Here is a 25,370-nt window from a genome sequence, read left to right on the forward strand (position 1 = left end):
AGTCCTTGACAGAAACATCCTGTCCCATCAATTTGGAGAACAGATGCATATGTACAACTGTCTAAGGTTTGCCCGTATGACTCCAAATGCCCCAGCATGACGTGTCAGAACGAGGGTCCTCAGGTTTTTGTCTGTCTGAGCCCTCACAGAGTATGCCCTTGCACCCTGGATTTCAGCTTCCCCATACCTCTCTCTTGTTTCACAAGAAGAACCACGCTCAGTCAGGCCATCTGCACTGATACAGGCAGGTTTGAAGCTCATGGCACCCCTAGACAGGACCTCCCAGACCATGAACTGAGTGAACGTACGGTGGCAGTTCACCCACAGAAACACCCACATGATCCTTACTTTGAGTTTGGGGAAGGCAAGTGGGCAGTGAGAAATACCAAAGATTTGCTGATTTTAATAGACTCAAAAACTGCATCCACACAGTGCTGGACAGCCCATCCAGCTCCCAAGCACTAGCATGCTCTCACCAGCAGCATGCCCTGAGTGAGCATATTAAATGTCAGTATGCTTTGGGGGGATCTTTGCACCTCCCAAAATAACACAAAGAACATCTGGTGGAGGTTGCTAGCAATACAAAAGTTCATGTTTTCATCAAGTAAGGAGGTTACTTTTGGCAAAGATAGTCAGATAGTCATCACAGAAGAATCTGTATGTACGAGCTGTCTACACATACTCTTTATCCCATTACAACCCCTCCACACTAACATGTCATTTTCCATCCTTGTGTAACTGGATCTGATAGAGTCTAACATCATGTGTCAGAATTAACATATGCTACTGCCCATGTTTCACAGACACTAATTCTCCATCAGAGTAACCCCAGACTTAAGTTCAGTGAACAACTGCTGCAGTGTAGACACTGGTCAGGAAAAGTCACTCACTGTAAGAGGCTGCTGAGTCTTCTTCCCAGGACTTTTAAAAGAGGACAGAGTTAGCTGTATTCTGATAGTCTGTAACTTGTCTGAGAGAGATTCTTTCCCCTAGATATTGAATGCACCACAGTATTTCCTTGCAGTACATGTGGCTCTTCTGTAATCACAAATGATAAATGAAAAAGAAAACATATTTTTCCATTGCTTTAATTTTAATGCTTCCTTTTATGCAATCTTTTAATGCCTTTCATTGCACAATGCAGTTGCACAAGATTTCACTTTAAAAAAATCTTATGAAAATACGGCTCATTTGCTCTTTTGCTACAGAAGTCAGACAGCTCAATCTCACAGTGCTGCAGCATATTTTTTGGTTCAGCTGTAAGACATTTTATCCCCTGTGCACAGTGAATTCAGCAAGCTTTGTTTACTTAGCTGAATGTTTCTTGACTATCTCAAGGTACTCCTTCACATCATCAGGAGACCCCAAGACAACAGGCACTCTTTGGTGGATATCCTCAGGCACTATATCTAGTACAGCTTGATGACCAGTTGTAGCTATGCCCCCAGCCTTCTCAATAACAAAAGCCATAGGATTGCATTCGTAGAGCAGTCTCAGCTAGAAGACAAAAAGTCAAAATTGCAGAAGTCAGGCCAGGCAATGCCAAAAAACATGACATGCAAATATATTTGGCATACAATCTTAAACCAATCAATATTCCAAGTACTCTTTATTGCATATAAACATTGATGCAACAATGAAATTGTGTGGATTTTCCTTTCAAAAACACAGTGAAGGCTGGATTTTCCCCAATCTGAGCGCTTTCTCCATAGCCCATGTTGGCATTGTGCTATCTATAGAGAGATAAAGCTTGTATGTTAAGACACAATTGTTAATGAGGCAGACCCACATAGAACTGTGTGAAAATAAAAACATGAGCTCTGAGCTTGCCACTAGGTTTCTCTAATGAATAACTGTATCTTATCTGCAACCTGAGGCAATATTTTACGGAGAATTACAAAACAGATCAAAGGTCTTTGCTGAATAAACAGTCCCCTTGTCAGCCTGTAAGTGCGTGATCTTCCCTGACTGACCATTGTCCTGGCAGATGCAGCCAGGCACAGTTCCTCCAGATGACGTCCACACACAAGATGCAGACGGTTTTCTCTTCTCCCAGTGGGTCAACTACATTTAGGCTTCTTACAAACTACCTTGTGCTAGAAATCTCAGGGCAATGTGGATTCTTTGCTTTGTAATGTTCTACTCAGCTGGGACCAGAACCACCAGTTTTAGCTGATATGGTGCAGGGGAGCCTGTTTGAGCAGCCCACCCCTGGTATGTTCCAGTGGATATATTTGCAGGCAAAGAAAGAGAAGTGACTGCAGTTGAAACGGGTGAGTAGCAGCCCTAGAATAGGTGTCTGACAACAGGCTGCTGTCCCTTGTGACAGCGTGCAAGGGATGGCCATATCCCCACACACAAGAAATACAAGCTACCAAGTTACAGACCACAGGCTCTGTAATCAAAATATTGATCTTGATAGTGAAATGCCTAGGTAATGAAATATTTTCTATAACTGGGCTTATTCAGGCTTACCTTTCCTTTGGGACTTTTGGAGTTAGCAGGATACAGAAAGATTCCTCCATACACTAGTGTGCGATGCACATCTGCCACCATAGATCCTACGTACCTCCCACCATATGGTGAACTGCCATCCTACAGAAAAACATTCCAATAAAAGTAACTGGACAGCACACCAGGTCAACCTCCCCCACATGCCCCTTTAGCAGTCCTAGCATCTTTCATCTCCATGTCCTGCTTCATTGATAATACTCAAAGTAGTTTTGCAGAGTGTGTCAGTATCCTCTTCATTTCCTAACTAGGAAAATCCAAGGAAAAGGAGTGACAGAAGACTTCAGCATAGATAAGCAGTAGTACCAAAACCAGAAAATGTATCCCAACTCTCCACTGGCTCTAACACTTGGAAAACACTACTTTTCCAGTAGCAAAAACTCAAGTGCTAGTAATTTATACTGGGGGCTTGTCTTTTCTAGCAGAAAAATAATCAAAGAGCAAAAGAAGTGATCTTTAATACTTCTTCCAACCATTTTTGCCAGCTTCTCCAATTTTTTGTTAAGAATAAGTTAATAGTTGACTTCTGATGTTACTTCCTTATTCTGCTCCCTGGACTACATCTTAACATCTACATAAACAACAGCTTAAGCCTGGAAAGATAAATGATGAAAACATCAATCCTCTTTCAAAGCAAGATCAGGAAGTCAAGATGGGACACCAACACCTGACAAAAGTAGGTGTTCACATGTCATTGCCAGTGTAATAACTTCAGTGATGAAATGTGTAAGTAAGAGTGCCTTCATGGGCACTCCTTGGAGCTTTGGGCCTCCTGACACCAGGAAGTAGCACAAACACAAAGCAGGCCTCGAAACTTCACTAGATTTTCAAGAGAGAGGCTCTCCGAGGACACAGCTCGTGTTACCAGTGCACAATGACCCACTGCCATCTCCATGCTGCTCTCCAGCCACTCAGATGTTGCAGTGAGGAAGCAGCAATGCAACACGTATTGATCAAATTTCTTCATCACCAGACAAGATTTTCTCTCTACTTGATTACCAAATGCCCAGTTTTGCCTCCAGCACCATTACTCAGATCCTCATTCAGGAAAAAAGATTTGAAAAAAGATTCAAACAAAGAAAAAAGGAAGAAAATAAAAAAATGCAAAAGAGGCGCAGTGCAGTATTGGAGAATGCTGAAATATCTGGTTATATCAACTGTTGCTCGCATTAGCAATCGTACATCAAGTTATATTTTAAATAGATAGGAAAGGAAAACAAGCTCTGAACAGTTCATGAGAGAATGAGTGATTGATGAGGTGGAAATCATTAATGGTGTTTGTCATCAGAGAGTTTCTCTGAAACAGGATCTTTTACCTCAGGGAATTTCTTCTTTTTGAGATACTCTGTGATGGCAGGATCAAAATATTTAGCATAGCCTTCATTGAGACTGTAGATATTTCCCTTCTTTTTGATTTTCACATCTCTTTCCACCAAAATAAATTCTCCAATTGCCTATAAATAAGAAAGAAAAATATTTGTTAACATTAATTGCTCACTTATTTGCAAACCAAGGCAAAATCCAATAACATGCACAATTTAATAAAAACTTACTACCACTGTCAATTTTTTAAATAATTCAGTACCTACAAAAAAAGTAGTCTTTGCAGTCTACATGCAAGGTATTTTGTTTATACATAAACAGAGAGAGCATGAACCCTGTCATCATACAAGCTTCCTCATACTACCATTCCAAGCATTCTCTATTTTCTACACCCAAAAAATGCTACTTGTAAATTTCTTTATCTCTCCATTATTCGGTTAGACTTAGAACAATATAAGTAGTTTCAGAACTCCTGGGAGTTTGGAAACTGAGAGTGCTGGCTGAACCATGCATAAACATCTTCAAATTGCTGCAGATACTCCAGTTCTTTTTTGCTTGGGCCAACAGGAAGTATGTGACCAAGGGCTGGTCTGTTTAGTTTTCTCTAAAGTAATTTTCCAAGTTAGTGCTAAGAGCAAATGAAATAACATTCATGCATACTCAAAGTCAGATCTGTTACTTGAACAAAGTCAAAAACATATGCATATATTTAAGCTGCTACTAAACAGAGAGTACAAAGTTATATTTCCCGCAGCTTGATCAGTGCAGGTCATAAAAATTTAAGACTAGCAGGTGGCACCCTGACTGATCACAAAGAAACAGGCCTCTAAAGCAAACTACTTTCTGCTGTGATCAACATGACTTTTGTTTTAAAACTCACGGCAAATGCATGCTAGAAGATCACATCACCCATTCACATCACTTACTCTTTTACATATCATGGTGGGATCTCAAAATACAGAAAGATGGTTAAATATTTATGCTCCTCTGGTTTACTAAGGTCCTAGCATTAAGGAAAAGAAAATTAAGACTTAAAGAGTATTTTGTACTGCAGAAAACTGCTTATTTTAAATATCACATGGTTGCACATGCTGTGTATTTGCTCTGCTGACTCGGCTGTCTTCCTGTTGTTCAGTCACACATGGCACCTCTGCATCAGGCAGGTGGAATGCAAGTCTCGTGACTTTATTGCTGGTGGGTTATAAGTACAAGTACATTTGTACTCCATTTATTCACGCTACCTTGAAAATTGCTCCTTTTGTTGATTTTCCTGGGGTCAGACAGTTCTTGTAGACAGTACCTGTCAATCCCTAACACAGAAACAAAGAAAGAGAAGATATTCTCACCGGATCCAGCATGAAACAGTTGACACCTCCAGCAGAAGTTGCCAGCACCAGCATGGTGGCACTCCCATAGAGTGCATAGCCAGCTGCCACGAGATTGCGTCCAGGCTGCAAAGCATCTTTCGCAGAAGGTTCATCAGGAGACACCTAGAACAAGAAAGAGTATGGTCAATTTTACTTCATTTCTACTGCTGGTACATGACAGGACTCTGGGATAGGGACAGTCTTCTGCTCTATATCCATGCCATGTGGTGGCACAAATGTTTCCATGATCCTCAACTAAGATTCCTACTGGATGCACTAATACAAATTATACATAGGATACAAACACATCGATCTAGAAGTGCACTTCTAACTAAGCCTAGCAGGAATGCAGGAAGCAGGAAAGGATTAAGGAGATAATAAAGAGCTATGCACCTCCTTGTAAGTGATGATGAACACAGCTCAGAGGAAAACTCAGAGGCACAGTTGAAAAGAAATGAAACGTGACTCATGGAGTTCAAAGTTGATCAAAAGTACTTGGGATTTTTTTATTTTCTTTTGCTTCACACAAAAAATGAATTTGAAAATAGCTACTTTGGGATATATGACAACATACAAAAGATGACTAAAATGGACAGTTGGGTGTGTTTTATCTGATTTGCTTTTTCCCCCATGTTGTGACCTGTAAGTCTGGTATTTCAACCTCCTTCAGACTGCGTTTCTGCCTTTCAGAGTGAATTAGACACTTCAAATGCATATGACATGTTTCAGCTCTGGTTTGTTTTTGAAGCCTGTCCTCAGGCCAACAGAACTATTAGCACAGAGAACAAGAAAACCTGAAAGCACATTCCCCAAGTAGATGACAACCACCTGGTATTTTGCCTCAACACAAATATTCATGAAACTTAAGACATGATCTTTTCCAAGGGGTAATTTCATTAGCTGGCTAATTAAATATTAGCTAGGCTTCCATGTACACATAGGTTCTTCTTCTTCTAAGAGACTAATTCAAATTCAAATTCATGTGTCTGTGAAATACCAGATCTAACTTAATGCTGGCCCTGAGTCTCTTTCGCAAACAAGTTTAGTTAGATTTTATTGTCTTCCCATGTAATTTTATTTCACCAAAAGCTGCACAATAATAGTTTTTCCTATCCTACATGAAAGAATTTTACCTTTCTATAAATTGCAAAGATGGTCCCAATGGAAACAAGACAGTCAATGTTTGACGAACCATCTAGAGGGTCTATGCAGACTATGTATTTACCCTAAAAAACACAAAAAAAGAGAACTAGATTAGTGACAGCATTTATCCACTTTCTCCAAACAAAAACATTTCAGTAGGTAAATTTTCTCAGAGACTTACACAGCAATATAAGCTAAAACACCTTTATCGATTATGAAGGAACCAAATTCAAATGTCAGCAATTCTTTGGCCCAGATTTCAGCCCTTAATTACAACTGTGATTTGTGCCAAACCAGAGGAGAAGCTAAGAAATCTTTAAAGTACATCACAGATGATAACACAGGAAAAGTGAAGTTTTCTCATATACTTTTTAATGTGACAAAAAAAAGGGAATACTTTTATTGGTTTAGTTTCATCTCTGTAATTGAAGTCAATCCTCTCATATCCACTGTCTAGGCTAGGCTGCACTTTCTCTTTGGTTACAACATGTCTTTCTGAATAGTAAGGAGAAAAAACAAAACGAAGATCAGCCTTTTTCATGTAGAGCTAAAAACCATATTTTACCTCTACCTACAGAGGTACTAAAAAGCTCTTTAATGGCTGCCATGCCTAAACTATAAATTTTTCTTAATCTGTGCTCTGAAATGGCCAGGTACTACTTTAGACAGACTGATCTTACCCTGGGTTTTGGGGGATCAAAAAGAAATCTCTACCTTATTGCTGGATTAAGGAATCCAGTAGGATTCCTTAATATAGGAAATTGACAGTACAGGGAAAAGCTGAACTAACTGTACCTTTTAAATATGTTGTTCTCCCATCATTTTATTCATAGTTGTCTTAATAATAGTATGTAACAACAGTGTTCATTTGTTTTTCTTGGATTTTATCCTGCATGTCAGAAATTTAAATTTAAGTTCAGCAATGCTCTACTCTGCAAGTAGGAATTCCTGGTATGCATTGATAAAAACAGTGTATTGGCTCACATTTAGTTTAGAAAAGCATTAATACTTAGACTCCCTCAGTGACCTTTGAGAATATTTGTTCAGATCTAAGGAAATCCAATGCCTAGAAAATAAATTTTGAAGATTTCTTAACAGGGAGAGAAAGAACTGCTTAAACAAAGCAAGTCTCATTATATTTTGTAAACTATGTTTTTGCTGATTGTTTTGACTAAATTTTTACTCAGGTTTTTACATGATCAGAATTTTAGCTGGGAAATAGAAACTATCCCACAACAAGCAAAGGCAGGCTTGTGAATATAAAGAATAATAAATGTAAAAAATGTTCTTTTTTTCATTGCTGCTGAGTCTTTCACAGCCTTCAAGGAGAATTTTCATCAATTAAAGACCTCGAGATTTGACCTGCAGAGAACAGCTCATCAGTGTCCCACTTCAAAAGGGTTTGACTGACTCAGAGCATAGTTCCAGAGATCAGATGGGGATGAATGAAATGCTTTCCCCACAATAAGAAAAAGGTGGAAGAAAAAGAAGGTGGGGAGGAACAACACCTAGAAAATAAATAAAACCAATAAACATCAGTCTGGAGAGCAGAAATGATAGAAAGAACCAATGTTGACTAACACTCTCTCCACCCATCACCTCCACCTTCATTTCCCAGTTTAGGAAAGTACCTGTTTTCTGAAACTTTTATTTCAGTTTTACCTCTTTAGATGTGGAGCAGTACACCTGTACAGGCTGATCTGAAATCAAGCAGGGAGAACTTTTAAAGTTACTAACCTGTTTTTCAGTTTCCACTATCACAGCATCTTTGTTTTCTTCGGACACGATAACACATGTACTGAAGGATGATTTGAGCATGTTAATCACCAGGTCATTGGAAAGAATATCCAGCTTTTTTACTTGATCTCCAGTCACGTTGGTAGACCCAGCAATTCCATAGCTAGAGCAATTGCAAGAGAGAGCATTTCATGAGAACGGAGCACTGCATCTTCTAAAGGGTTCTGTTTGTTACACCAGTAAAACCTCCTGTAAACATCCTGCATTTTCAAATGACACGGCAGCTCTCTAAACCTCTTTTATATTTACTGGCCAGTGAATTCTTGCTGAGATATGTTATCATTAGCTGTGTTTGCATATCTAGAAGTTGCTAAGAAATACAAAACAAGGAATTGCATTTCAACAGTTTGTTAACTATAGTTAAACACAGCCAGACCTGTAGGCTGAGTTACAACTGTGCTTTTTAATGAGCTCTTAAGACCTATGTATTATTCCTGAATTCTAGGCTCTGCATACCCTAAAAGCTAGGAATTCATTTGAATATTTTATGTTTTAAAAGCATATGTATATATATACTTTAAAAATATGAATATATATATATGTGAATCTGACCACACTAGTTATGCTATATCCTCTGTATGCAATATACTCCTGATGAGCAATATGACGTGGAAATTGCAGCAGAAAAAGTCTGTTCAAGATAAATCAACCTATTAATGATTTAATGTTTTCAGTTTTGATTTGAAGTAAATGTCTCCTTGGGAAAAGAACTGAGAAACACAAATAAGAAATGCAAATAAAATGTTGCAAGCTAATCAGAATCAAACCATCTGGCATATGGAAATATCAGGAGACCTTATGATAGGTGATTACAGAGAAAGGGGAAATTTAGCTCTTTGAAGGGGAAAACAATAGCCAGCTCAGCACACATTCAGATGGCTCTTAGGTCTTTCAGCTACAGTTCATTGATTAGACTGAACACTGGTATTTCAGGTTTTAGGTAATAACACTGAACACATTACTTTAGCAATGCATTTCTTCAGTTTTATGCATGAGAAAAGGCCTGGCATAACTCTATGTCTTTCTGTACCTCTGCTACAGGTAGAATATTTTTCTGCCACTGTGAAAGTGCTTTTAGAAAAGAAGTACTTGGAACATTGTGCTTATGAGTGGAGGCACAGCAGCAGAACAGCTTCTGTACCTCATCTTTTGGGGAATCCTGGGAGGAGGAGATGTATCAGGTGTAGAACCTGCAGCTGGGAAGGGTCTGTATGTCTTCCACAGCTGTTCTGCACCTCCCATGCTGAGCAGCACTAAGCACATAGTTGAGTCTGAGGATGCTCCAAAGAAATGGATTGCAGTGATCCCTACTTGCTCACATTCCCTGACATCAAAGCAAAATCTCACCACTGCTTATAAAATGCAGTTCTACAGCAGGAGATGTACTGTTCAAGGAGGCTTATGAGTGCAAAGCCTGTTACCCCAGCATTGATGGAGAGTGGAACACACCGTGCAGGGGATCACAAGGCAAGTCTATGGGCACAGATACCAAACCTGTGGGCAGCTGCCAACAGACACACATGTAAGACACTAAAGGAATAGGGTCCAGAGCTTACAAATCAGATTAGAGCTGGGACACCCTGGTCTCTATTGATAGATACATATAAAGAGGCATATAAAAGGACTAGCACATCACAATTAAAAATTACTGCAGTTACATGCAGTCTGAAGTCAAAACAGAAAAATAGCTCAAACATACATAAGGAGTATTTTTGCCTTTTTTCTTAATATATTTCCCTCTCAATAGCTTGTAGAGGCAAGTTCATTTTCTCTTTACAACATTTTCCATTAAGTAATGAAGTAGTCGATGTCTAAAGCCTTGACCAGCACATAATGGGGCATATGAAGACACTTAGTAATTTACTTAGTAAGTAAAATACTTATGAGGAGTAGCTACCTACAAGTAGTTTCAGGGATTTCGCATTTCAAGAGTTCCAAATTCCTTCTGATGCATCTCCAGAACAACATCCTTCTCATTGGCTGATTACAGACACTACTGTTCCTAACCAGTGCACTTTCTAAAAGCCTTAGATATCCAAAATTTCATAAAGAAAGTCTAGTTGCTATGATGCACTACGGAAAAAAAACACCACTCTGAATTTGATTTGACACCTCAAAGGATAAAATGATGCTTTGTTATTAAGCAATATTCAATGAGCAATAATTCAGCCTTATTTTGCTAGGCTTTGTCTTTCAGAATATTTGGTCTTATGGCTTCAGGCATCTGCACCTACTGAAAGTATTAACTAAGTTCTAATATCAGCAGACATTTCACAAAGATTGGGCATCTTACACTGTTGAAAAGTCAAAGGACCTGTGTCACTTGAAAAAAATCAAGAAACCAAGATACTAAAGGAGTTACCTCCACCTCTGTGCGAGAGGATGGGTTGACGCAACCCTACTGACAGGCTTTTCTGGTGAAAGAAATACCCATTCCCATCCTCATCCCGATATCCACCACCCCGGAGGCACCAGGATGCCCTGAACCCGCGGGGGTGCGGAAAGGCTGGGGGCGCATCCCGGGACTCACAGGTTGGCAATGCCCGCTTTGCGGACAGCGGTGGAGATGGCTTTGATGGCCGTGCAGAGCGAGTTGAGGAGCTGCGTGAACTCCCCGGTGCCCTTCGCCCGCCTGCCCTCCTCCATCACGAAGCGGGTCATGGTGATGACATTGGTGTCGAAGGTGGAGCGGTCCGTCATGGTGGCGGCGGTGCGAGTGCGGCCGCGGCCGCCGGCTCTGCCACTTGTGCCTCTTGCCTCCGCGGGGCGGGCCGGGCCGGGCCGGGCCGGGGCGGGACAGGCCGGCCCCGCCACCGCCGGGGCTGACCGTGAGCAAAGCGATCCCACCCCTCCCTCCCACCGACATCCTGAAATATCCGCCCGCCCTGGGAAATCCCCGCCGCCGCACCTTTTTTTTTTTTTTTTTTTTTTTTTTTTTTAAAAACAGATCTTGTCTCATACATTGTGCGGGGAGAAGCGAGGGGGATGCTCGGGGCACTCGTTATGTGAAGTCACGGCAAGGAGTCGGTCGAAACGTGACGGGTGCTGGGAGTTCTGTTCTAGTGGTCGCACTTCAACGCTAACGGTCCTGAAATTTTGCCCCAAAATTCATAAGTCAGCTTGGTTTCACCACTTGATTGCAACACTCTGTGTGTGTGATTGTAGATTATAGCGAACTGCACACGGCCTACAGAGCAAGGTCAGTATCTTCTGCTGCACAGGAATGCTCTCATCCTGACTCTTCAGTACAGGAAAACCACATATTCAGTAACCGATTCCATCAAGTATTAACTTACTCAGTTTACAGAGGTCATGTTAACCCCACCTGTCCCAGCCTTATCCAGCACCATAAAAAAGCTGCAAGGAAAAAGCCCCTGGCCGCTGGACCCAATGAGACTTGTATAAAAAACTATCCAAACCTGTTCAATAGAAAGACATAGGCTGAGTCCCACTTCAAAAGCTAGAAGTTAAAGCACCTCACACAAATACTGCTGCAAGAGAATTGAGATCCTCCCGAATCTCATTTCTTTTGGTTCTAGCCTTTCTGATTTTGCAGCAAAATCAAGCAATATGTTTTGCTGCTTATGTTTGATCAGAAAAATCCAAGCAGTAGTAAAGGAAACCAGGTTTGTCTAACACCTGACCCTAGATACACCCTTTTACATGATAATTTGAAAAACACAAACCTGAATACAAGTGTACTACTCAGATTTTTTTGTACTAGCTATTATTTTATATTCATATTATCTAAGAAGATGAATATTAAAAAATATTTTTCAATAGAATACATTCATGAGTTGAATAAGCACAGTCTCAAATCCTAAGTTGAAACAAAAAATTGAAATAATTCTAAATAGTGTCAAACACAGGGCAAAAGTCTTTTACAAGATGCACATCTTTGCATATATGTACATTCTATCTTCATGCAAAGTACATTGCGTATCTACACGTTAAATACTTGGAAGGCATGCATAAATGTCTTCTCCTAAAAGTGTAAACAACTTTGGCCTAATTTGCCCATGCCCAGTATTACAGACACTCCTGAAGATATTAGATATGAGTAATAGTGCTTTTCTGAAGAAGACATTTTAGTCTTTGGCAAGTGGTCAACAGCCCAGTATCATAAAGATTTTCTTTTAGAGGCAGGTGAGTTTGGGAAAATCTACAAAACATAGAAATTACCTCATTCTTTAAGGGTAAGCAATAATCTAGAGCAGCTATTGCAGTCTCAGTAGTAGAGAACAGCAAATAGCAAAGACCCAATAAAATTTTGGATGAGTGCACTGAAACAGGGTAGCCGCAAGGAGGCAGAACAACCTGGGGATATATGACTTACAGTAACAAACCACCAAGTCTCTGATTAGGGACAATTTGCCTTAAATGTGGAGGCTCTAACAAGCACAACTAATCTGCAGAAAGAGCTGTACTTCAGTATAAAATAGTCAAGATCAGTTCAAAATATACCTAAGGTTTTGGTATCTATGCCTGAGGATAACTATCTTTTATCTTACAGGAAAGATATACTGTCCATGAGTTGATGATGAGATTTTATCTCTGAACTTTTGGGATTTGTGAGATGAGTGGGAGATGAGTTTTAGTCCTCCATTCCCAATATGGAAGACAGGTAGAAAGAAGTATTGTGAACTGAAATTGCAATCATTTGAAAGGTTTCATACAAGTCCATCCAAATGTGCATTTTCTATTGTGGAGAAGGAGAACTATTTTCAGTGTATTTAGCATGTCCTTAATCTTCTGTATTTGAGGCAACTCAACAGAAGATTGAGACTAATCCTCCTCCACACTCCTGGCCTTAGAATATATGCATACATTGGTCATTTGTGGGATAGTATAGTTTCACTCTTAGTATAGAAAGCTGACATGACATTAATTATTTAATATCAAATGGTTGAGGGTAGAGAAGCCATGTAGCCCTACAGAAATCATGCTGTTTGGTAACTATAAAATTAAGATTAAAAGATTAAGATTAAGATTAGGCTTTACATGTTGTGAACCTTTGGCTTTAGAAAACAGTAGTTAAACATTTATTGAAAATGAATCTGTGGATTTGAGAAGGTCAGTTAGTACTGGTTGATTAAACATTGCTGAAACAGCTCACTTCTATACAGAAGAAAACAGGGACTTGTTTGCGCACAGATGACGTCAAGTAGACGTGGTTCACAGCAGTTTTAGAACTCTAGATTACAAATCCATGTAACTACTTTGAAACAAACTTTTCTCCCAGCACACAGAATCCCAATTGCATAAGTATCTTGAAAATAGGACAAACACAGATGAGAAATCCTCCATTATAAAGGTTGCCTCTTGTACGTTCAAATGCCAGACAAAAAGACAACAGGAGTGAAACCCCTTCACAAAGGACATTTTTTTCCCCTGAAGTAAGAGTGTCCATGTGGGAAAACCAGCTTTAGATTCCACCTTTGCTGAAGAAGAACTTTCTTTGTGCAGGAGTGTCACAGCTGCAGAAGTTTTGTGCTGGTTGGGTGGACAGAAGGTAAGATCAGGCAATTTACATGGCAGTGGTTTGCAAGGCAATGCCACTCCACCAGTGCAGGGGCTCTCTGCCGTGTGATGCCATGATGATTAGGGTTGGAGCAGCTTCAAGGGCATAAATGAGGCAGATCCTGCCTGCTGCAAGACATGGTGAAAGGTGAAGGTGAAAAGGGCACGTATGAAGATTTCTAGATGTACAATCAAATTTTTGCCTTGTTTGTTTCAGAAAGTGCTTAATTTTGCCTATGTGAATTTCCTGTGTGAGAAAGGGTCCACACATAGTCAATAGACTGGAACATTGATTTACAACTGTGATAGCAAAGTACCTCTCTGGACACAGGTGAAATATAACAATTTTAATGATTTTTAAACATAGGTAATTAGGAGTACAAATTGGCTAAAAGGTAATTTCTCTGTGTAGTAGATGTAAAAGGGGCTTCATTTGATATTATGCATTATAGTACTATAAGTGATTAAGAAGTAGAGATTAACTATAAGGTTGATGTTAATGAATGTGAAGGGATTTTCCTGTGCCTGGTGCCCTCTTGTGGGAACACTGTCAGCATTTCAGTGTGAGACCAGCTCATGTGAGAGTACCTTTGCAGTATTCTGGAGGGTGACAAAGCACTTAATGTGCAGGCAGTAGGTCCTGGAAATGAAGTCTATATGCCTCTGAAATACAGATATTGAACCATAAGTTTTAAATCTCTCTATTTTTTACTTATTCACAACAAGATTCTACCAGGCAAGTAAAATTAAAACAAGATATCAAATATAAGTTATTGCATTTGCTATGACTTCTCATCTTATAAAATGTATGAACTAAAAGTATTTTAAGTAATCACACCAACTCTATGTAAAGAAAAAATAAATTTAACTCCCCCAAAAAAACAACAACAACAAAACAAAACACAAACAAACAAAAACAACAACAAAAAAAATCAACAAAAAACCAAAAAACAGAAAAAACCCAAAACCACAGTTAAAACCAGATAGAGATTTCAGTGCTGAGAGATGAGACTTCAAAACTAAGCTAAGAAAGTAATTAAAGTGGAGTTACAATTATATAATTATAACAGTTCCCTTTGTGGAAATAAATAACTTCTGTCAATACTGAGTGATATGTCATGATTACATGACACAGTTTGTCAATGTAACAATCAACTAGAAAAACAAAAAAATATTTGTTTAAAATTTAAGCTGTAAACCTGCAAAAATACTTCCATTCAAGGTGGATGGAGGAAAAACACTTCATATAAATGGTCAAACTCCATTCTCAAACCCTACTCGTAGGTTAGATTGCTAGGAGACATTTTCCATTAATGTCCTTGCAGATTTATTTGCTGTGTTAAATAAATATTTATATTGTAGTATTTCCAAGTATAATCTGTCTAGATTTTTCAGATCCTGTTCTTCTAGAAGCATTACATGGACAGTGTTACAGAGGTTCAGAGGTCCAACTCATCATTTTTTAGCTATGGTAATTTTAACTGTACATGATTCAATTCAGAATTTCTAGATAATCTGTGTTAATCAGCATAACTAAAACTGTTTTCCTACATAAAGGTCCAGAAGACTGGATGGCTTTTCCAGGTTTATTGACAGTGTGAAGAGGATCAGATCTGAATGCTTCTAGTAGTGATATATGTACTATGAAGAATGATGCAGAAATGCAACATAATATCCACAAAAAACCCCCTCCTTTTGTGTAAGTGATGAAACACACGGGCAAAAAATGAATGAGTGATGGTTTAGAAGGTCATTCCCTGTTCATCTCTATCATAAGTATTCTGTTCCATGCCTGAAGTACAGTCAATAAACCTATTTAAAATTACTGATAACTATTGCATTTTAAAAAATAATTTTATCCATTGTTTGCATAGTTTGCCACAGCTTCTGAATTCTGAATAAGAATTAGCTAATCCTTATAATCATGTTGTGATGTAGGTAGGCTGGTAAGGAAAATCAAAGGAATAATTTTATCCTGTGCTACAGAGAAAAATTGTGATTTCATGAAAGCTGACTAGTTACTTTAGGAAATCACTCTGTTTGAGAAAGAATGAAGGGAAAAGGGATTATGATATATTTAACTCAAATATACAAGAATTGCATTTGCGTGTATTTTCTTTTGCTCTATAAACTTGATATTTCTTTGGAGATACAACTGTGAACAGTATAGAAGAAAGTGGAGAAGGGACATACCAAGCACATACCAGGCCAGATCCAGAGAACTGAAAAGAAAGTTGAACACATACAGCTAGGACATTACTGCAAGTTGGTATGACTTTAAAAACAGGGATGATAGGTGGGTAGCAAGAATACTTTAGGTTGCCTAAGAGTCCATTTTATTGTGATAGGATTAAGAAATAGTAGCTCAAAATCCTCTTACATTAACTAGTTATTAGGATAACTATAATATCCAGTTCTAAAGTCAGGTGTTATCTTATCTTAAAACTTACCATCATTGCTGCAAATAGTCTTTCCTTACTGATGGCAGTAGTAGCAAAAACATTTCCTTTGACAATGAGAGTATCAGACACACATGGCCATTTTGTGCATCCTGTGTACAGCCTTTAGCATGTGAGTGATCTAGTCCACAACTGAATCTTGTAGGTGACAGTGCAATACAGAAAAGGCAGTCATCACTCTTGCTTGAGATGCACGTTGAGCAACTTTGTCTTGACATTTGTAGTGGGTTTGGGTATATGCTTTTGTTCTTACCAAATGATCTAGTGTAAAACCAAACTCACCCATTCATGAGTACATGTACAGGTTTAAATGAAAAGCATATTTTTTAAGACCACTCAAGATTCAATTTCATGACTCACACACACATGGAAGGTTGCAACTCCTGCCCTTGCCTTGCATGGTCCCAATGCCAGTTCATCACAAGACACAAGGCTGATATCCAAAACAGAGTATGTGTTAAGACAGAAAGACCTCAATTAACTAGATGGCAATGTCAGAATCAGGCTTTTGATCATTAAAAAAAAAAAATAAAAAATTCCATTTGCTCAAATTCCAGCATCCAGGTATACTAGCTCCCATTTGATTTTAGAATGTAGATTTGAGAGCTGAGGGGCAGATCCACTTAGGGCTCACATCCTGCACATAGCAGCTAGAGGTGCTACATAGAAGAGGGTATGAGCCTGGCCTGCACACTTTGCCTTCCTACTCCTTCCTTACATATGACTAGCACTTCTAGGAGGTGCACCCCGTTGCTGTAGCCCAGCTATATTTGTGACCAATAATCTAATAGGAAGCCATAACTTGCAATGCACGAATGCATTGCAAGATATGGCTCTGCCATCCTAGGAGCCTGTTACATTATTAAGCAGAGGTATCTCTTTCTGTGAATCTGATGAAAACAGCATGACCACAAAGAAAAGGCAACCAGGATGCCAAGGATATGTCTGAAGAAGCACTTTTTTAGTGTGACTCAGAGGAAATCACAGAATCACAGAACGGGTCGGGTTGGAAGGAATCGCAGTGGGTCATATGATGCAACCTTCCTGCTCAAGCAGGGTTATCACAGAGCGCATGGCACAGGATTGTGTCTAGACGTCCTGAACATCCCCACTGAAGGACTCCACAACCTCTCAGGGTACTCATCATAAAATGGTGTCAGAAAAAAAGAAGAAATCAGGTGCTCTGTCATAGACACTTCATTTCGGAGCAAGTCACCCGGTTTATTTCCGGCTTGCCCTAGGCAGAGACTGTGCAGTTCCAAGGCTCTGCCATCAGATGGCAATGCCTATTTAGGCCGAGCCGCTGCGGAACCAGGCCCGGCAGCTCTCCCGGGGCAGAAGAGGAGCGTGAGCAGCTGCGAGCAGCTTCACATGTCTCTCTTCTGGATAGAGGAAGTGAAGCTCTTAGCACTGATAGTGACCAAGTAAACGGAGGGGAACCGGAAGGTCGGCTCTCTCCGTCTATACCAGAAGACAAGAGACTGCCACTGTATTTCAGCCCTACTGTTAATACAAAATCATAATTTAAATCCTACTGGAAATGTGCATTCATTATCTCGAGGTCTCTCTTGTGCTCACTGAATACTTCACACACCCATCTCTGCATCAGTCCTCCCAGTCTGGTTGCTTGCAGACAGTTTCCAGTGGTTCACCAGTACATGACTAGGCTTTCTGCCTTTGGCATCCTTACACACTGCTGGTGGTGATGGCTGTGATTTTTATTTTTAGTACAGTAGTTCTTTAGGATGAAGGGTGTGATTTCATGGAAGCAATTATTGGCAGTGTACACAAAGAGAAGAAAAAAACAGTGTCTCTCCTACATAGTCCACAGTCTGAGAAGAAAAGAAAACAGAAAAAAAGAGTAATTTAAAGATGTCCCTCGCTTTACAGATGAGCTGCTGCAATGCTTCCACTGCCATTCAAAAATTTACTTTCAGTTTTTCACCTTTTCATCTTTGCATGGTGCAGTCTAATGTTGATCTGTGAATGGTATTTTGCTAATATGTGCTGAATATATCACCTTAGGGAGAGGAAAAAAAAATAGTTTTGGAGGGAAATGAAAAATAACTGACAAGAATTATATACATTGAGTCAAAAAAAATAAATTTCAATGCTCAAATTTTGTGAGAATGCCATGTAACACATTCCTAACTTCCAGCTTAAATAAACAGAAACCAGAAAACTGTCCCTGTACATTCAGTGCTTCCTTCTGTTTGCAAACCCAGGTTTCAGGTTTGGTCATTTGCAGGCTGAATACCAAAACCAATTAAGGAGGCCCCATGTGAGTTTTGTGACATGAAATCCTTATGAGACAGAGGAGTCAAAACATCCTGTCCTCAGCTTCCACTGTGTCTTAATTGCAAAGGATGAGCAAGCACTGTCAAACTTTAGGCACAGCTGGAAATTGATAGAGTTAATTTTCATAGGGGAAAGAAGATACCTGTTTTTATCATGACTAATAGGATTTCTCCTTCATGACACAGATACGGGCCTTGGTAGGGCATTATACATGTATTTAATTCATTACAGATGTAAGAGCTGCACAGTGGTTAAGGTGATCTAGATGGCCTAGAGCAGAGGTCTCTAAACATTTTTGTCATTGTGCACCCATGTAAGTGAAAAGTTCTTGAGTGCACTCCAATATATGTATGCTTATTTATAAATTATATACATCTAATACTATACTAATTTTAGACACAGTAATAAAATATACACAAAATAAAAATGAAAAAATTATGACATAAACAACATTTCAAAGTCTTTCAAATTAAGTCTACTTAATTTAATTTAATTTATTTAATTATTTATTGATAGAAATATGCTTTCTTTCTGCACCACAGTGTCTTGTCTTGTGTATCCTGTGGGGTCCAGGAATGGGAGATCACTGCTCTACAGACAAAAGCTGTGAGGTCTAATATCCATTGTCTCATATCCAGCCAAAAGGATACTCTGTTCTGATTTACACAGGATGTGGCATGTCCTTCCATATCCATTTAACTTTTATGTATGTGGATGTCTGCAAGCAAAGGTATTCATAGGTGAAAAGGACTTAAAGAGCTATGTAAAGATTGACACCTACAGATTAATAAGATCTTGGGATCTTACAGAGCAGACAGAACAGGTTTTGAGAGATAAAAAGGCTGCTTGTTTATGAAGTATTTGAGCATTAAATGTTTTTTAATGGCATTTTGGGAAATACTTCCATTTGAAATATAATGGAGAAGTGCTTTCAGAAACAAAAGAATTAAATAATTAAAAAATTTAGTATGAGATTTAATCATATAAAAAATTAGATATTGAGGAGGGAAAAAATAAGAAGGGGAGGACAGGCAAACAAGGGAAACAAAAACAGAAGAAAAATATTATTGCACTATTTTAGAACAGAAACCACTGCAGCTTGTGAAAGATATTCACAATAGCTGTGAAAATGTCATGGCAGAGTAGCCCAACTGTTGCTGAATGCTAACACTGTCTTTTAAAACACTTTATTGCAATCCTGCATAGGAACTTCATTTTCCCTGATTTTTATGTAGCAGCTTTATGTAATACAATCTTCAGTTCCTAAACTTGAAAACATTAATATTTAATCATAATGTATCATGGTATGCTATATTATTGCCCTAGTAATACCAGGATGATATTAAAGTATAACAAATTCAATATTATTGCATGACTAGAATTTTAAAATATGCCTTCTGAGAAACCACTGAGACATTCTTACTGGTTGACTTTTTCAAACCAGAAATGATTGTTTATGGTAATTTAAGAAGTTCCTGCCACTCTTCCCAATTTTTTTTCGCATAGAAATGGCCTTCCATATGAAACGTATCCCTGGGATCAAATTCTAATTGATGTACCAAAATCCTTATGGAGATGTTTCAGCCAGGAGTTTCAACATTCAAAGGCAAAAGACCTTGAGTTCCCAGTCCTGTTTCCACTCAGGCAGATCCGTTAATGCACTGACTCCTGGGAGTCCCCCATCTTAGGACAGCTGTGAGATACCTGCTCCCACCTCTCACAGAGTCGCATGGTCTGGCCACATAAACCTAGCTGAACAATTAGAACTGCTGTGAGACAGAGCAGTACCCCCATGTCAGATTTAACAGTCTGAAAGCTTTTCAACTACAAACCTAGGGCTACTCAAGCTTTTGATGAATAACTCCGATTTATCAGTGTTTGTCTGAAGTTTATAGGGTCACATTTCTGCAAGTAACTTGAAGGCTGCTGTGTGCACCAAATCTTAAAACAAATCATAGCCAATAGCCTCTGTGTATCCTACATCATACCATGGTTGTTTGGCTTTTAACCAGTTCTGACATTTAGACAGTGTCATTTGATCCTTTCATACTGGAGGATAAATTGGATGAACCACTCTTAGAGCTAAAAATGAAAACAGAGTTAAGCAGCAGATAGACTTCTTGACCTCCTGCATTCTTCTTAAAGACAAAAGCTGCAAATGAGCCATAGGCAGCTGTAGCAATGAAGAAAGTCACAGATTGTTTTTTTGGCAACTTTCAGATCTATGAATGTTTAAAGACACATTTGAAGTAAAATAAACCCTGTTCTCACATTTACTCCATTTTTTTCTTTCACTATATTAGCTTTTCTTATCTACAATCTAAACCAAGCAGTTTGGGACCTGGAAAAGGCCTGTGATGTTCTGCTTTCTTTTTCTTTTTTTTCCCCCACAAATAATCTCATAATTTCCAACTAATAACATGTATTTAATTCACTTTAATACTTTAATATACTTTAACATTAGTGCCAGAGAATGCCGGTTCCATACACAAAGGCCTGTCTGAATAAGTACAAAATTTCTGAGTGGGCATGAGTTATGGATATTTTTGCTTAATATAAATGAATTTTGCTGCAGGTATACCCTGTTGGTAGAGATTATATCCTCATCTCATCAGCAAATTTGTGTGTCCTGATTTTGCATTAATTAGACAAACATTTAGCAAGTGAGTTCTTGCTTCCCACTGAACTCCTTTTGTCTGACTGTTTTTTATAAAAGCATTACTACCTAAAATGGCATAGGGAATGTATGGCGTTACTTTTTAGTTATGTAAGAAGCAGGATATTTGAATGAATTCATGGGTAGGCATCCATAAATGTTAGTATGTTTCTCTGTATTTATTGAAGGTCAAACCATCAAATTATCAGCGGAAAACTCCACACTCTAAAGTAACCAAAAAGCCAAAGGTCTCTCTATGATGGATTGCCAGAAATTTCCCTTGAGCCATCAGTGTCGCATTTAAACTTTCAGTGGAATTAAAAATGAAGACAAATGGAAACAATACTTAGGTGAAACATGCTGATCTGATATGTTATTAAAATTTTTCTGTATCTTACACAATTATAACAGTCAAAAGGTCAGGCTACAAAATGCCAAGAGCACTCCTTGGCTGATTTGTTTATCCTGGAAATGCTTAAGAAGGACTGCATGGGCAGTCATAAAATTTTAAAGAGCTAAGGTAAATCTCTCTGCAAATAATGCCTTCTTTTTTACCGTAAAGTAGTTCAGTCAAACAGAAACATGTCATTCATCTCCAGTCATGAGCCTTTTTAGGCCCTAAGAGTACATTTTATTTCAATCCTTCTCTTCCAAGGCCTTTTGCCTTCCCAGCTTACTTCCGAAAACACAGCTGCCTACTGTGCCAGTTCAGAGATCTAAAACTCAACTGCAACCTACTCTTCAGCTGACCAAAACTAATTCTTATGTGCTAAGCAATAAGTACTAGTTCATACACAGCATGAAACAGGAAAACAAAAGCTAGGAGAAGTAATATTGTCCCAGAATTACAGTCAACAGAGATCTCACATACAGACTAACAATTACATTTACAAGAACAGCAGAGGATTGAGTAATGTTTTTCCACTGAAAAGGGTCCTTTTAAGCATTAACTCTTTTTGGTTAAACTTTCAAGAATAATTGTTTGTGAATGAAATTGCACAAAATTGCTGTCAATTTTTACTCTTTCTTTAAAAATACATAAATAGATAACAAGAAGGTTTCTTCTTGGACTTTCATTGAATTCCCAAGTTATCTAAGAGTTTTAGTTCCCTCCCCAGCATCCATAGTACAGATTTATACTGGTACATGTCAGAACTGAGACAGGTGACTCCCTTCATCTTAGCATTTACAGTCTATGCCACTTGTCCAGCAGTCAGATCCACAGGAATTGATTTTTATACAGAAGTGTAATTCAAATTCTGTCAGCATGGCTGTGCACTGACCTAAAAAGACAACCATGTATCAGGTGTATCAGATTGTGGGCACTGAATGAAAAGGAAAAGCCAAGGTAAAGTAGTTCCCCCAGCTAGAATTCAATACTGGAAAGATCTCTGCCTGACTGATCAAGTTCAATTTCCTCACAGCTGCACACCACAGATAACAGTTATCAAATGGACAACCATCTACAGATACCTGCTTTGACACCTGCAATCTACCACATGCTCATTTCTGACTTGCAACAGAAAGATGATGTTGGCAATTGGCACAGATGATGTGCTAAGAACAGAGGTCTGGGTAGGCAAAAAAAGCTCTCCTGGTGTCACAATGCAGACCCACACCTGTACTGTGGAAAGGCACAAGGAAGCCCATCTGATTCCCAGGGAGACATGGACAGCAGTGAAAGGAGTGTATGACAGAAAGAGAAAAAATCCCAACATAATGTCACATGAATGAACATGGAAAATTCAGGATCATAAATATAATAGAGAAGTCAGTTTCACTAATTCCCTCATATACTGAAGAATGTATTTCATAAGGTACACTAAGCAATGGGAAACAGAGGGGCAAGAAGTGTCATCAGGTGCCAAAGTTGTGTATGAAACTATTAACCAGAGTGTTTGCAATTATTTGCTCCTGAAAACAATATACACTCAGTGGGTTGCACAACAAGAGAATCTTACCACTCCGTTCATATGCTGCCTGGAAAACATCAGCTCCATTCTTTACCTTTGTTCAAGTTTCTATCCTGTTAAAACCAACAGAAAGTTATGAGAGGAAACACATCAGGAAAAGGTCTTCATACCTCTTCCAGGGAGTTTTTTCTTCTTTGTATAGGCAGAAAAGACCAGGAATCCAGAAGTCCAAAGTGTTGCCTAGTTCTAGTGGAGACGCATCTTTCTTGTGCTAGAGAAACATGGGGGTGCTCACCAGAGAGATATGAGCTCAAATACAGAAGGAAATCTGTTAAACATTATGGGAGATTTCATAAAACTCAGTTTTGAATTTTGTCTTTAGACACAGGATTTTACAATATTCTTTTGTAAAGTAATTTGTTCAACTTACCTCCATTAATGGAAGAATTGTCCCATAGACTTCTCTGAGGTGCTTATTTTATTAAAAAATCCAATGAACAGAAAACATAAGGAAAGGAGGAAATGAAGAGATTACCAGTATCTTTGATTATGGAAAGAGAACAGATGAAAAAACAAATATATAATATGGCAATAAAGAATGAGCAAACACAGCAGTTTTGAGTTATTATAAGAACAACTTATTTTGTGGTTATTTCTGTCATAGCATATGTGGGTGATCCCATTATGAACTAATAATAAAATGGTAAGTTCCCAGTATGTGACAGTTGTCATTTGCTAATATAAACTCAACAGAAAAAATTCACCACAGATATAAGCAGATATTCTGAGCTATAAATCTGAGATTTCCAGAGCTGTGCTTTACTATATTAAGCTTGATTTGGACACAACCAAGTGATTATAATTCCCCCTGGAAAAAATATATAGAGAATTTGCATAAGCTAAACCTGGTGTTTTGCAGATTTGCTCTTATTTTCTTACAATACTTGTAGTACAATAACACTGATATAGTGCAAAATAAGTTTTATTTTAATGTATTTGTTTATATCTTCACTCTTACAGTCTAATCCTAGCATTATATTCACACAGCATTTGTGAGCCTTCAGTTCCCCTGGAAGGGAAACATCTAGAGACACCTGGAAAGGAAGCATTTTTCCATAGTTTGAGTCTGACACTGCAATGTAAATACTTAATAATAAATTAGAAGTTCCAGAGCTCCCATGACAGCTATTGCCTATTTCCAGCAGGGAGCATGGGACCTGTAGCTATTAATAGCCTGTGTACCCAGGACACAATACTGCCTGTGTCTTTATGCAGATTGTTATTCAAGTTAGCACTCAACTAAAGCATGACAGATGAAAGTAATTTGTTCTCACAATATTAGTCTTTTACCCTACATTAGTTAGATCATGAATAATTAGTATTAAGTATGCAGTTATAATAGTTTAAGACAATGCTGTAAAACAGCTTGAGTTTTTTTAGGATTTTCTACGTCTGAAATTGTACTTGATTATATTCACTATAAATGTACACACTTACATACAGATTTTAAAGTGCCATTAATTGTGTATAATATAAACATGGTTTCTATTGGTAGGGGATGAGATTTTAAATAGAGAAGGATGGGGTATTAATTTAGTGGACCTTATGATATAATAATGACAGACACAGAGGCAATGTAAGTGAATTTTTGATTAGTATGTGAAAATTAAACCATGAGTGACTTACGCCATGGCCCTCAATAAATCAAATTATTACCATCATTGCTTTCCTCCATTGTGTTTTATTTATCTCAAATGAAATTTTAATTTACGTGCCTGTTTATTTTTTATTAGATCTTTCTTTTCTAGACCTGGAGGCAACTTAGTTTAATAAAACTATTTGATTATTCTGCCAAATTTAAGTCAGAATGATGGTACTTACATGTACATCGACCTAGACTTGCCTAAATATTAAATTTTGCTTGCATTTCTAAACAGCAAGCACTCAAGGATTTATCTAGATTCATTTTATCAAAGATTTAACATCCCCACAGACAATGTACATGCAAAAACAGTATCCTTCCCAACTAAAGGTTTTTCGCAAGTTGCTATTGATCATGACTGCAAACCTGAACATATTCAATGCCATATTTCGCTATGATCTAGAAATATTTATTACCTGTGATGTCATTTCCTAGTGCTAGATTTTAAAGTCAACATAGCAAGGGAAGTCACCTCTTCCCTCAAGCACAAAAATGGCAGTAACAAACCACTAGTCAGAGATGAATCTGCCTACCTAACACCTCCTCATCACATAATTTCCACAACCATCAAGTTCTCTTACAAGCTCTGACTCAAGGAAAAGATATGTCTATTAAGTAGAAGTCCTCGGAAAACACAAAATTCTCAAGGGTTATTTTCACATGTATTTAGATCATAAAAAG

General features: G+C 38.4%; 1 protein-coding gene and 1 long non-coding RNA gene across 2 annotated transcripts; one reads left to right on the plus strand and one right to left on the minus strand.

The window, feature by feature from the left end:
- Nucleotides 1–1,072: 1,072 nt before the first annotated feature.
- LOC134432605 (fructose-1,6-bisphosphatase 1) lies at nt 1,073–10,872 on the minus strand. The gene is made up of 7 exons (XM_063181486.1): nt 10,672–10,872; nt 8,082–8,244; nt 6,335–6,427; nt 5,181–5,324; nt 3,828–3,965; nt 2,476–2,595; nt 1,073–1,497 (listed from the first exon to the last, which is right to left on the minus strand). The coding sequence occupies exons 1-7, from the start codon at nt 10,839–10,841 to the stop codon at nt 1,306–1,308; spliced, it is 1,020 nt and encodes a 339-aa protein (XP_063037556.1). The 5' UTR covers nt 10,842–10,872; the 3' UTR covers nt 1,073–1,305.
- A 2,501-nt stretch (nt 10,873–13,373) lies between these two features.
- Nucleotides 13,374–15,493, plus strand: LOC134432120 (uncharacterized). The gene is made up of 3 exons (XR_010031229.1): nt 13,374–13,653; nt 15,048–15,132; nt 15,219–15,493. It is a non-coding gene; the product is annotated as an uncharacterized LOC134432120 (long non-coding RNA).
- Nucleotides 15,494–25,370: the final 9,877 nt, after the last annotated feature.

This window comes from Melospiza melodia, chromosome Z, assembly GCF_035770615.1.
Source record: "Melospiza melodia melodia isolate bMelMel2 chromosome Z, bMelMel2.pri, whole genome shotgun sequence".
NCBI lineage: Eukaryota > Metazoa > Chordata > Aves > Passeriformes > Passerellidae > Melospiza > Melospiza melodia.